This window comes from Molossus molossus, unplaced genomic scaffold (genome assembly GCF_014108415.1).
Source record: "Molossus molossus isolate mMolMol1 unplaced genomic scaffold, mMolMol1.p scaffold_m16_p_7, whole genome shotgun sequence".
NCBI classification, from domain to species: domain Eukaryota; kingdom Metazoa; phylum Chordata; class Mammalia; order Chiroptera; family Molossidae; genus Molossus; species Molossus molossus.
Genome location: NW_023425401.1, coordinates 29,077,389 through 29,091,762, shown reverse-complemented (window position 1 = coordinate 29,091,762; position 14,374 = coordinate 29,077,389). Strand labels below are relative to the sequence as shown.

General features: G+C 40.7%; 1 protein-coding gene across 3 annotated transcripts in view; it reads left to right on the top strand.

Annotated features, from left to right (window-relative positions):
- Positions 1–12,769, top strand: part of GLCCI1 (glucocorticoid induced 1) — a 98,124-nt gene extending 85,355 nt beyond the window's left edge. For 2 of the 3 annotated variants that reach the window (XM_036247132.1, XM_036247131.1), the window contains 2 exons: positions 8,624–8,744; positions 9,889–12,769. In XM_036247132.1, coding sequence (XP_036103025.1) covers positions 8,624–8,744; positions 9,889–10,237 — 470 coding nt within the window. In that variant the 3' untranslated portion in view covers positions 10,238–12,769. The remainder of the gene's footprint in view (positions 1–8,623; positions 8,745–9,888) is intronic. The other variant, XM_036247133.1, reaches the window with a different exon arrangement.
- Positions 12,770–14,374: the final 1,605 nt, after the last annotated feature.

Genomic DNA, 14,374 nt, shown 5'->3' with positions numbered 1-14,374 from the left:
AGAAAAAAGTGAAAATTAACAGATTTTCAACACGTTTGCATCATTAACTATGAAAACAGAACTGACCCTGTAATCCTGTAGTCGACTAGGATTGACTTGGAGGACCTACGTGTTCTTCAGTTGCTATAGAGAGATTTGTTCCGCGGAGAACAGCGAGTTCAGACATCCGTGGGCGCCTAGGCCGGCTTGCACTGGGAAGGGAGCGCTGATGAGCGCGGCGCTGGCGAGTTGACTGACCTAGCACTCGCCTGTCAGCACCTAGCTTTGTCCTGACTTTGCTCACGTCATTTCTGTCCATTCCTAACATCTCTTCTCTCCGAACCCTGTATACTCTGAGACCCCGCATCATTTGAGTTGATTAGCCTGCTGGTTTTCCTGTGGCTGTTACACTTGTAGTGCCAGGACAGACACACTCCGACTATTGAAAAGGTGCAGCCATTAAGAGACTGCTTTCAGGTTTTGGTAGCTCGTGCATGTTTTCCTGCCAGGTTTTTCCAGTGACCAAAAGATGGAGGCATCTGTCCTGGTCATGTGTGTAAATTTGCCAGGCTGACTAACCTAGTAATGGCCACAGATCCTACGCTATGGTCTGTGCGGAAAATTCAAGGATCCAGAATAAGAGCTCCCATCTTGACAGCCTCAAAATATATCCTAAGAGTTGGCTAAATTCTTCCACATTATCATGCCCAATATGCAAGGGAGGAAAATAGTCATTTATATAATACAGATGGCAGCCTCAAAATATTAGTTCTTTTAGCAGCTCTGTCAGTGTTCCTGATGGTAGCCAGCCTGGTGCTGGGCAGGTCACAAAACCGAGACTTCAGTCTGCCACTTGTCATTGATCTTTGGCACAGTTCATGTAGGCAGTTGTTAAAAAATTCTGCAGTTTTGCAAGATATAGTGGAAATATTGATTATTCTAATCATGAAGTCAACTCAACCATTCTGCTCAGTCCAGCTACAGAAAGTTGTATTCCAAGAGTTCATAAATTGGTTACTTGGGACTTAAACTGTATTTCCCCACAGGAACAACGTATGTTATGTGGATGGAGTTTCCCAAGACCAATGCACAAAAGCCTATTTAACTAACAGTGTGATTTAGCTCATCAGTACTAATACTGCTAAACTTTGGGTATAGGACTGAGCAGTCCTTAGTTGCAGGCGAGAACAAAGTATTATCTTGTCTTTTTCAGGGTCTTGGGCTGACCCAAGGCTGACTTTGAATTTTTGACATCTTCTAATTACTTCTACATACATTTTAACTCTCTTTGATTTACCTCTATTTCTTAACCTTTTTTGACATTTTCCCTTGTTATACTTTAACCGTCTGTCTTCTAGATAGGCCAATCAGCTAAGATTTTGTAGCACTTTTCTTTTTTTGTGAAAATAATATGTTGGAAATACTTCTTTTAGCCACCTCATCTTGAAAATCACTGCTTTTGAGCCTCAATCTGTTTCTCTATGAAATGATTCTTCCCATGTGGTTCCAGGATGCTTATTATCCTAGAAGAACCTCTTGGTGGTGAAATTACAGAGTATAGTAGTTCCAACAAAGGAGGTACTCCTCAGGTTAAAGCAGATCTGTTCTAAAGCAACAAAAGAACAAACTAAACAAACAGACCTTTGGACACAGACAACAGTATGTGGTTACCAGAGGGGAAGGGGGTCAAATACATGCTGACGGAAGGAGACTACACTTTGCGTGGTGAGACACAGTGCAGTACACAGATGATATATTATAGAATTGTACACTTGAAATATATATAATGTTATTAACCAGTTTCAGTCAATACATTTAATTTAAATAAATAGTAAATACCATCTGCTGTTTTTTTAAAAAAACTGATCTGTTTTAGAATTGCATTTCTGAGGTCATCTTTCCTATTTCTCTTTTTCAAGAAATCATCTAAAATCACGTGTATTCCTGTTCTGACAGCACATAAGGAGCGTCCAGTGAATAGATACCTTTATTTTCCCACTTTCGGAAAATGTTCACGACTGTGCCAGTGGTAGAGTCTGTGCTAGCTCTTTGGATAAGTTCATAATTTAAAGCTAATTAATGAGTGTACAGCTCAGTTCTAGCAGTTACAACCCAGAGTCTACAATAGAAGCAACCCTAAATGTATGATCATGCCTGCACGTATCTTTCACCTAATCTCCTGTTACATATTCAGCAGAATGTAACCTCCAGCAAGAGGAAGCAACTTCATTTCGCTCGTTGCTTTATCCTTAGCAAACAGAGGAGTGCCTAGTTTGGAGTGGTGCTTAGTGGAGATTTTTTCAGTAATCCTTTAAGACCTTTCTTCATGGTATGTCCATTTTTAAGGATATATTTTAATAGCTGCATTGAAAATATTAGTGTCTTTTTCTTAAAGTTGTTAGTTAAATTGGTGTGTGTTTGGCTTTTGAGTGTTCAGGAAGACTGATAATCTCTCTCCCCACACCCAAAAAACTAAGATTATGCTAATTTAGTGATAGGCCTTTGGTGGGGAAGAAGACTTGAAGTTTCACATTTCCTGTTGAAATTAGGGGAAAGGAAGTAACTTTGGTAAAACCTGTCGCATCTTCTACTCGGTTCATGACTGGAGAGAAATCAGATATCATCCAGGCTAGAGGAAAAGGGGACCTGTTGAAATTTTGGTCCCTATTATCTTTTGTTTTTCTTTAAGAATAAATATCAACACACAGAGGCCCCTCCTTCCACTGTATCTCGGAATCTAACAGAAGGCAGACCCAATAAAGTTGTTACCTGGGCTGTAAGATTTTAATTAGAAGCATAGAATGTTAGACCGGAAGGACCTTGATCTTCTAGTCACCTCGTATCTCTCATGAGGACACCAGAGTTGAGATAGATCAAACCTTTGGCAGATACCCTAAGGGTACTGAGCTCTGGTCCAGCCAGGTTGAACCCCTGCTCTGCCACTTGCTAATCGTGTGTCCTTGGGTGAGTTACTCAGCCTCTCTGTATCTCAGTTTCCTCACCTGTAAAAAGGGATAATGATGGCACCTGCCTCATAGCATTGTTGTGATAATTAAATGTGCTCAGGTGAGTTTACTTTGTTATCTCCTGTAACATTCCCACAGTCCTATGAGCAGGGATGTTGTCCTTATTTTACGAATGGGGAACCTGAGTCTTAGAAGAATGCAGTGACTTTCTTGTATTCTGTGCCGTCCAGATGCCGACAAAGATCTACTGCTTCATACTACTTCTTGCTGCCAGGCATTCAGTTGTGAAAGGGCCTGGTGTGTAACAGTAAGAAATTGTATGGCTGGAGAGTAGGGGTGAGTGGTGGGGAGCAGAGAGCAGTGCGCACGGAGAGGTGGAGAGGCCACTGCTCTGTAAAGGGCCTCGGAGGCCTTGTGGAGAGACGTGAAGAGCCAGGCAAGGGTCTTTTGTCAGCGGAGGGACATGGCCAGCCTCATCTGTCAGGACCATAACTCGTTGGGACTACAGAATTGGAAAGAGACAGTGGAGGACAACTCGCCGTTGTCGAGTCGATTCCTGGGGTCTTCAAACTTGACTTACCGCACAGCTTTTTCAGCAGTTGTTCATCTGTACCCCTAATGTAAATGCATATATTTCTAAATTATATGTGTGTAATTTAATCCCCAAACTAAACATGTACTGGTAAAGCTTCTTTTTTCTATTTTCAAAGATAGAAAGTAAATATGTATAAATGTTCTAATATCTTCTTCCTGCTTGTCAGCAAATTGTGTTGTGCACCTCAGCTGGGAAAGCACAGGTGGAGGGCAAAGACGAGGGGGGTGGCAAGGACAGAGGACTGGGAAGAAAGGGACGGAAGAAGGATCAGCAGCATTTGGTGGCTGATTACTTGTGTGAGGTGGGGGAGGTGAGGGTAAAGGCAAAGTTCTAGCTTGGGGGTTGTGGGAAGCCATCACCACCATTAATGAGGCAATGAATATCAGAGAAGGAACAGGCTCTTAGGTGAAGATAATTAATGGGAAGCTTAAGGTTCCATGTGGCTTTCTGCCTGAAGATGTTATAATACTATTTTTGTGTAGCAAGAATTGAAAAAAAAAAAAAGGGGGAAATACTGAGTTTTACCTAACATAAAACATTTATAGCATTTTGCTTTGCCTTCTATTTTGCATATAGTTAAGCACTCAGTAAATATTTAAGTGAGGATTTAAAATTATAGTGCAACTTTTATTAGAAGTATTCATTTTTCCCCCCTGTAGGACACTCTAAGAGCAGTCTAATATGAACAGTGTGTTTCAGGTTTTTGAAAACTGATGTCATGTAAAAGTTCAAGAATATAAAAAATAAGATTGTATCAGAATAATTTACCTGAGAGCCTTACTTACATTGCTTTCAAGATGTAAAATATTCTGTGTTGTCTGAAGTTTACTTTCAGTTTAGTTTTACCATTGTGATTTACATTTATAAGAGTCGTGATTTTAGTCTGTAATTGGGTTGAAGACTGTCTGCAATAAAGTGATTTGCTTTCATGTTTAACTGCCATGTCAGACAGACTCAGAGGGACTGGTTAGCACATCAGCTCCAAGTCACTGGAGACAGTGATAAGCAGTGTTCTTCGGCACATCAGGATTATGTTTGAGGAAGAAGGAGAACATGACCCTCAAGGGTTATGAGGTTATTTTTTTCCTTCTTACTCTTTGTTGAATGCTGGTTTAGTGGAGATCTTAGCTATAGCTGAAGTCTTCTTTTATTAAAATTGTGTAACCTTCTCATAAAGAGTTGACTTTGAAATTTTATAGAAACTTTAGAGACTACTTGTAAAAACCAAATGTTCTCCTTACCTGTTCACAATTTGGTCTTGGAGTTAAAAATGTAGGCCTTTCAGTAGATTGGTATTGCCAACTGGTTCCGAAACTGTGTTGCCAAAATGCTGTACAGTTAGTTGCATGTTTCTCTTGATTTCATTAGGCCATCAAACCACACTACAGCCAATAATTTTATTTCCTGAAGCAAAAGAAGTCATTTTAATAGTAGAGTACTAATTCTGGTTAGATCCTAGTTAGTCAACCATATTTCTGATCTAACTCTGTTGGCTAACTTTTAATCATGCTATTCTGATGTCATTGAGTAGTGTCGGTTAACTCTATGCTCACTTCCCCGGCCTGTTATTCTAGCGGCTAAATGTAGAATAAGAATTGCATTCCAGTGGTTATTGGTGCACTTATTATAAAAATATTTTCTTTGTGGAGGAATCTGTAGAATCTGCATGCGTTAGGCATTGGTTTCCATTTCAGAATGATCGGTCTTATGCTGAAGGCTGCGGCTGAGAGCTGGCGCAGGTGAGCGGGCAGTCACGGGGGCGCCTGGCGCTCCAGGGCCTGCTCTGCCTGCCCACCAGGCACAGAATCTCCTCTGTGCCAGAACCTCTGAGGGGTGAGGTCTGACATTGGTATTTACTGGTATTTTAAAAACATCTTCTGATGAGTATAATGCAAAACCAGAGTTAAGAACCACTGCTCTGTAATTTAATTGCCAGTTTTAGAATTAATCTCACTTAATTTGGTAAAGTAATCTGATAATAGGAGATAACGCACATCTAAAGACAGGGATGGAATAGAACCGCGGCAAAGATTTTGCAATACCTGTCCACACACACGAGTCAACTTCATATGTCTGATCTGTATACTGGAATTGTGAGCCACACAGCTTAATGTATCAGAAATAACAGAAGCCATTTACAAGGAGAAATTCGGAAAATCTTAAAGTATAAAGTATAATGAACATTGTTTCTACATAGAATTCCAAACTTTAATAATGTCTCTAATTTTTTCAAGCTTTAATTGATTATTGTGTTTAAAAATATTTGATAAGTTACTTGGATTTTATTTGGTAAATATGGTACACATTCATATAAGTATGATCTGCTATAATAAAATAACCAGTAAAATGTTTTCATACACTTGATTTTCAGAGTTGGGTTCCTGTCCTAAATATAGATGAGAATGTTGTGAATACAGACAACTATATAAATAATCACGCTCATCACATTTAATTTTATTAATTGACACTGGCTGTGCTGTTATAAGAACATAAAGTGACATTTAGCCTAATCTCATCTACATGGCTAGTTATTTCCTACTGTGGGATAACAAAATGAATGAGAAAATGTATCGTGCTTGTGAACAAAAGGGATTACATTAAGATTACCAGGAGACTTACCTTGAATCTGAGCAGGCATGCTCACCTCCTGTTTATAATGTTCTCTTACTGAAGTGTGGTGATGACATTCAACAGAGTTCTCAATGAGTAAGTTAGAAATCCACGTCTGCAATGGGCAGAATAGGTTGTTCTGTGGGTTGTTTTGAAGCATCCCATTTTGTAAAGCAGAAAAAAGTTGGTACAGTGTTCTTTCTTTGTATGTTAGACCATAATTTTAAAAATTTCAGAATTTTAGAGTTAGAAGTGGCCATTCTTGTGTAGAAAGTGAGAGAGACCATTGTGTTTAGTGTTATACAACCATACAACTAGTGACAGACCTAAAACCACAGATTAGGTGTCTCCATCCCCTGTTTTTCTTTGCACTCTGTCAGATTACAGTTACCTGAGGGAAATAAATCTGTTTATGGTTCCAAATTTGGTTCTCTGTTTTTCCAGACCACCAAAATACTAAAAAATAAATATGTATGTGTTTTAGAAAATTTTTAGAAATTGGAAAAGTATCAAGAATAAGAAAAACCATTTAATTCATTGTAGATTGTTACTAGGAAGATAGTCACTTTTGTAGATCATTCAACTTACATCTAACTTGCAATTCTGAGACAGACCCTTGAAATAATGAAGTTACGAGAGAAATCAATCGTGTGGGTAGGTCTAGCGATATAATAAGAAATAGAAGACAGAAGATTGTAACTGTGGCCAAGATGATTTTTCTTACATGATAGTAGGGTGGCTGTGATGCACTCTCACGTGGTCACACCCCTGCCCGTGGCAGGAGAGGCCTGTTGGAGGCACGGAGCCCATGCTGCTGCTGCACACCAGGAGGACTCTGCTGCTGGAGTGGTCTGTGGAGGCAGCCCATGCCCTGTCTGCTCTCTTACGTGTTTCCTCTGCACGGCTCGTTGCTGTTTGGATAGCAAAGCAAGGTCAAGCTGTATTGTTGGAATTGCACTGAGTTCCAGGCCTCATTCTCACCAGCTTTTTATTGTGAACCGGTATTTTGGTCTAGCCTAGCTCAAATAGAGAGCAGCAAACTCAGACTCTAGTCAGGTTAATGATGCTTTGCATCTACCTGAGAGAGCAATTCATATTTCACCTCCTCCAATCCACATGGTATGTGACAAAACCCAACTTAATTCTAAGACTTAATTGTTTTCAAGAGACTACGCATACTCTGTAGGGATATGCCTAACAGTAGTGATGGAGAAACTATGTGCTTTTCTAGGTTTCTCAATAGTGTGGCCTTGGTATTTTCCAGGTGGTGATGTAGCCATATTCAGATATAAGCACACGTCTGTGTTCCCAGGACTCACACAGAAGCTCTTTGAATCACCCACCAAATACACTATAAGTGTTCCTGAAGGGTCTGCTTTCTAAGCATGTACTATACTTCATTAATGATGATAAAACATCCCTGTTACTCAGATTCTGAATGTTAGACTGTGTTCTGTATCCTAAACTAAAGAAACTTATTAAAATTGTGACAAATGTAATTATGGTACAAATGCCATCTTTCAAAATAGGTATGAAAAGAACACATTTCAGTTGATTATGTGCTTAGTACTTGAGTAGTGGGGATTGGTTTACATTAAGTCAGAATTTGTTTAAATAGGACTATTGTATTTATACAAGTATGTTACTGACTTTACATCTTGGCATCTCACAGAGATAATGACACATTTTGGTGGATTTGAATTTCCAAAATCCTTTGCCAGGTAGGAAAGGGAGAAATTACATATAGGTTTTATGGTTTTTCATGAATAGACCATTTTCTTTTTGGTCAAAAAATACGAAAAAAACAGGGTAGGTAGAGATAGATGCTTTTAGATTTCTCATGCTTTCAGTAGCAAAAATACAAACTGTACTAAGAAAGTTTTTTTATACAAACGTTTTCAAGGCAAAATCCTGAGCAAATTACTTTTTCATGGTGGGCCGAGGGAAACAGTCATTGTGTTATAAACCTATTTCCCCCCTGCATACATATTATTCATGATGTTCAGTGAAAGTACATTTCTGCTAAGAGCTAGTCAAGATTATTTCCACATACTAAAATTTCCAATGACATCGGTTGGATAGTGAGAAAACACAGAGAACCCTGTATTATAATCTCCTGTAATTCTTCTGTATGATTACATTTATTACGCCATTCATTTACATTTTGAAATACATAATGATGTATTTGTTTTCAGGACTACAGCTCTACTTTATTCATAATGCAGTTTTCTGGAGCCAAATATCATCCTTTTATGTTCGGTGGTGTGGCAGATTTCTGTTGCATTGAAGCTTTTCTTTATAAGAAATGTACTACACAAGGGTGTTAGAAATAGCTTTGCAATAAAGGAAGCTCTGTGGTGGAAGCAAAGGGGCCGTAGTGGATAAATTGTGCAAAAGGCTGCTTGTTTGGAAATCAAATTTAATTGAAAAGAGCTTTCAATCACTAGTTAATATAACTGCTTTAAATTTACAGACAGTGGGAGTAGCTCACCGTTACCCAAGTATGCTTCATCTCCCAAACCAAACAACAGCTACATGTTCAAACGGGAGCCCCCAGAGGGATGTGAGCGAGTGAAGGTCTTTGAGGAGATGGCGTAAGTAATGTCTTTTCTATCAGCTGTGCTCTGCAGAGCTGCAAAGCTTTTTACTGAGACCAGTTGATCACAGATGAATCAACTACTCCGTCCAGCTGATAGTGTGTTTCAAAATCATGAAAAGAGAACTGAATAGGCCAAAGAGATCTTACTGAAGGAGAACTGGAGCCTATATGCTGGAAATATGAAGCTAATACAAAAGAAACTTGGAAATCCATCCTTACTAGCTAAAAATCTATTTTTAGTCATTGAGAGTGTTCCCTTCAGAGGCTGTACTGATTCAGATGGCTAACACAGAGACATTTAGCAGCGTAGTCAGCGCCCGGGTGTAGCGCGGCTAACGACAGGACAGGGACTCTACAGCCAGAAGGAAACCAGTCTCGTTCCCTGTGGACACAACTAGCCTGTCTAGTCACTGGACTTTCTGTTTACAGATTTTTTCTTTTTGAAATTTCAATATGTATAAATTAGAAGTGAAAGGAAAAGCGGTTCATACTGTTAAATACTTGGCAGAACAGCTCAAAAAAAGACTGTGTGGCTCTTGGGCTCACTCATCCCTTTGCCCCAGGGCAGGTGCCTGCGAGGTTGCCCTTGCACGTGGACAGGGGCAGGCTGGCCTTGTGGGAGAGGATGGCACAGTTGCTGGGCATGGCAGGAGAGGAAGGGCTTGGGGACCCTGCTCTGTTGGGCTGATTGGCTCTTCCAGAAGCTGCTGAAACTTTTTTTTCCCCTGATCTGTGTTAGTAGAAGTATGTAGAGAGATGCAGAAAGAGGAGGAAATGCTTAAAACCAAATACATGATGGGGTGATCCCTCTCCCAGTATGCTTTTTCTTAACAGAAAGGGTCATTCCAACTTAGCATAATCTTCAGCTGTAGTGTAAGAGGTGTTTCCACTTTCCTAGATGCTTGAAAGCAAACTAATGATCTCTGAACAGATGTGTCCGCCCAGTCCCTTTGTCTCAAATACCACTTCAGTGCTGTGTACATCAGTAGTCTGCCAGCTGACTTGTGCTATGGAAGATGTTTACCCCCTGTGTACACTTAACTCATTCCCTGCCATTCACATTTTAGCAAACTCCAATTAATTCAGAAAGTGCTTCACTTTTTCCTGATTGTAAACCTCATTTTGTTTTATGGTTTTAGGTCTCGTCAGCCTATCTCAGCCCCTCTCTTTTCATGTCCTGACAAAAACAAGGTTAATTTCATCCCAACCGGATCAGCTTTCTGTCCTGTAAAACTCCTAGGCCCTCTCTTACCTGCCTCAGACCTGATGCTCAAGAACTCTCCCAACTCCGGCCAGAGCTCGGCCCTGGCAACCCTGACCGTGGAGCAGCTCTCCTCCCGGGTCTCCTTCGCGTCTCTCTCTGACGACACCAGCATGGCAGGCTCCCTGGAGGCCTCCGTCCAGCAGCCATCCCAGCAGCCCCCGCAGCTCCTGCCGGATCTGCAAGGTGAGGAACATGTCCCTGCTCAGAACTATGTGGTCATCTAAAGCAGAGGGGAGCGGGCCTGCACCCGACCTTCCATGGATTAGGAACTAGATCTCAGACGTTACCTGCATGGAGTGACACAACTTTCCAAACACCACCGCCGACACCAGGCTGCTTCTCGGCATCGTGAAGTATCTCTGAACACTGACCTTGGCAGGGACGGAGCTCCTATCAGCAGTTTTGTGGAAAGCAGTAAAGCTTGCAAAATATGTGTGTCATTGAGCATTTTAAGTGGAGACTATGCATTTCATAGTATGTTTGACAGTACTGTGTCCTGTGTTTTGTTCCAAATTCTTCAGTATAAATAAGCTCTATATCAAAAAGTTGCCTGTCTAAGTAGAAAATGTCTTGCTGTGTTTTGTCCTATGGAAAATACTGTACTTCAGGATTATGTTTACAATTGATCCAGGTGTTTGTTTCTAACTTCTGTAATACATACAATGCAAAAAATAAAATAAAATAAATGGCCACAACAGTTGCACAGTGCCCACCCTATGGCCTAGCTTCAGGTACTTCAGTTGAAGTCTAAACTCAGGTAACTTGGAATGTATATCATATTGGGATATTAACTATTTCACAGCTAAAATGCTAAAGAGGGAACATCACTCTTTGCCTTTCCTTGTTTTATGCATTTCCCTTTCCTCATGACATTCCACATTCTTAGAATAAGAAGTGCATTCAACCCTAGGAGAACGATAATCCTGGACATGGGTGAACATGAGAAGAACCAGCAAATTTGTGGTGTCTGACATCACTCTTGTCATGTGGTTACAAGTACAACAGCTGTTGCATTCACTGTCTCAACATGTGTGAACGTGGCTTTTCCTACAAGTTCAGGTGTTGCTCAGTTAGTGACTGTCCAGTGTCTCATATGCAGCGTCCAGTCCCAGGCTGTCCGTAAGCATTCCACATCGTGTGTGATGGGATTTAAGGACGAGATATCTAGGCTTAACGTTAGAATGAGGGAAGTTTCACAGGATGGTTGAGATTTTTTTTGTTTATGCTGGCCATCGAGGTCATGAAATGCTACTGTGTTATCTAAAGGCGTATATTGGTTTTAGTTTCCCTTTTGGAAAGCCTTTAACTCGCAGGTTTAAAAAGGACACACTTTGGGTTATTGTCTTCTTCAAGTAGTTGAGGTGCCTGAGTTACATTCATGTAGAGAGAGAATATGTAGGTCTCAAAATTAATACCGCAGAAGGAAGCTGGTTATCGGCGACTTACAAAAGAGGTCGTTTAAGCTCATTGAAGCCTCTCACAATAATATCATGAGTAGTTCTGTTAATATTTTGGCCCTACAAAGTACAGTCAAAACCCAAGTAAATAGTCTTGACCTTGCAGACTTGACCTAACTTCTCAGCAAAGGGTGAAGAGAGCCCTAGATACTCCTGTTTGGTCCGTGGAAGAGCCCGGCTTTCGGATGTTTTCTGCCACACAGGGAGAGTATCCAAAAGCAAAGGAAAGTTTTTGTATTTTTATTCCATTGCTTTCAGTTCGATAAAACATAGAGTTGTTTCCGTCTGCACCTAAAGTGTAGGGCACAATTTTCTGAAGAATTGGGGGGACAAGATGCCTACAGCTACAGGAACGTTTCAGTTCCCGTCAGTCATTCCTGGACTTTATTTTCTAAGGAGGTTGAAGACGGAAGAGATGATAAAAGATGAAAGCAACACTATTGATTTTTTTTTTTAAAGAAATGGCATAAATGTGTATATGTTTGTGTGTGTATGTATTCTGTGTATTATTTTGTCATGATCCCAATGATCTTCTGTCCACCAAAGTTTGCAGTAATATTCTCTCCTGAAGGTGCATCCTGGCTCCTTTAAATTAGTCAGTGTTACGTTGTAGGAGACTGTCATGGAAAAGGACTCAGTTTACTTTTGCCATTTTCACAGGGGAACCTTTTAAATCAATCTCTTCAGCAGCAGACACCTTTAACCCTAATAATCTCAGGCCTTGATGAAAATACTATATTTTGTAGATTATGGTTAAAGGGAGAAAATTATTAGCTCTGTAAGATAAATATGAGCTCCATTAACTTCTGATAATCTGGTTTAGCAGTACATATATGTTGATCTTATGCTCTGCTTTTGTCCAAATAAGATGCAATAGTATCAATATCAATTTCCGAAAGATGGACTGAATATGCTTTTTGGGTGATGAACTCTGATGTACGATATTTATAGTGATATGTGCTTTTATTTTCTCATGAGAAACTGAATATTAATTGTGTTGTACATTTGTTCCTAGCCTATATTCAAGTTTTGAACCAAATGTGTTAAAGCTTATGCTTTGCCATGTAAATTTCCCAGAAGTTGTTGAGCTCAAATGTATCCTACACCCAGCTGTAGAAATTTGTCAGAAATTGTTTAAATTTTGTATATAGTCGTACTGTTTGATTCTAGCCACTGCGCTGAACAGTATTCGAGTTACCATCAATATGGCTTTACACAAGAAATGTGTGGCTTTTGTTTTGTATTTTTTCAGTATAGAAGTAACTGTGTCTTATTTAAATAAAGTTATTAGTAAAAGTGGAATAGTGCACATACGTGTTTTGGAAAGACCGGGCGGCTAGCATCTCGCGTGACGGACGAAGTTCGTGCCGGGTGGCAGCCACTCTTAGTGCCCGCCGAGTCCCTGACCTGTGTCTCTGGCGGGAGGGGGGCCAGCCGGGTCGGATTTCCACAGCCTGCCTTCCTCCTGACATCTAACTTACACGCTTTCCATCACAAGGTAAGGAGCGAGCTGTCTAAAGTTCCCAGTCTTTGTCATACTCCCAGCTCCGAGCACCTTACATAGAGAAAACATTGTTCCCACATCATCATCTTATACCGAAGAATGATCTGTGGAAACAACTTTTTTTTTTTAGTTTGGTGAAATCACCTCAAAGAAATTTGCTTATTTCTTGCAATGAAAGCCATAGCGAAAAAAAAAAGGTTTATTTTTTTACTCTTTTTATTTACGTTTAGATTCAGGATAAGAGGGCGAAAAGCTTCCCAGAACAATGGAGTGTTGATGTTATGTCCAGCCCTCCAAACAGGCCCGTGATAGATCGTGTGTCCTGAAAGCAAACGCAAACCGCGTTGAGACACAGTTTACCAGCAGAGTGTTCATTTCCGGAGCACATCTCGTCAGAGAGATAAGATTTCACCTTTAAAACAAACTTGAAAATGACTATTTAGTATCTGTGTTTTGAGCTGAAAAAAAGCGAAAATACAACATTTTAATGGTGAGGTTTGCCAACTATCTTCTTGAGGGTGATACATAATTCAGGCAAGAAATTATACATCTTACACAACTTGAAAATTCCATCGCCAGTGAATTAGAAAGAAATGTAGAATTCTCAGCCCTGTCTCTGCTTGCCTCAATCAAATAACGGGCTTAATATAAACAGCCCTGAGAAGTGAGCACTATTTCAGTATTTGCAAAATCAAGTTTTAAGAGACTAGGAGGGGGAAATTAGGCCTAAGAACGTATATATGTTTAACCTTATGTTAGCTAGAAACGGCCACTTAAAGTTGATTTATGAATATTGCCGAATGAGTGCTCATCCCCGTGCCCCGCCCTGCAGGGCGAGGCCCCTTTTTGGTCGGAAGCTCCCTTATCCCCACATGTGCCCTTGATGAGCAGCTTCTGCCTTCTGGCCCGTCTTGGTGCTCGGTCTTTCCCCTCCAGGGTCTGAAGGGCATCTCCCCTCAGACTTGATGCCTCATCTCAGCTTCAGCCATGACGTACAACGAAGACTCTCTTGTCCCCTGTTGTACCAAATCATCTCTCCTCCTTTTTACACTCCGATTCCTAGTTCCCAGAAGACAGACCGGAATTCCAAGTCCTGAAGTTTTCTCCACCTAAACCTCCCGGATTAGCCTTTCTGTCTTCTTATCTCACCACTGAATTTCGAGCTGCGGGGGCACAATGGTGTCAGATCAGATGGCCATGCCAGGTGGATGAGTTTCTGTTGAACTCAGGTTCTGATGCCAAGGAAACAAAACCAAGGATGCCAGACCCACTACCTCCCCAAGTCCTAGACCTGGGGTCAACCAACTACTGCGGCTGGGCCAGGCCCGCCCCCTGCCTATTTCTGTAGATCACGTTACTGGAACAAAGCCACGCTCATTTGCTTATGTAGTAAATAGTAA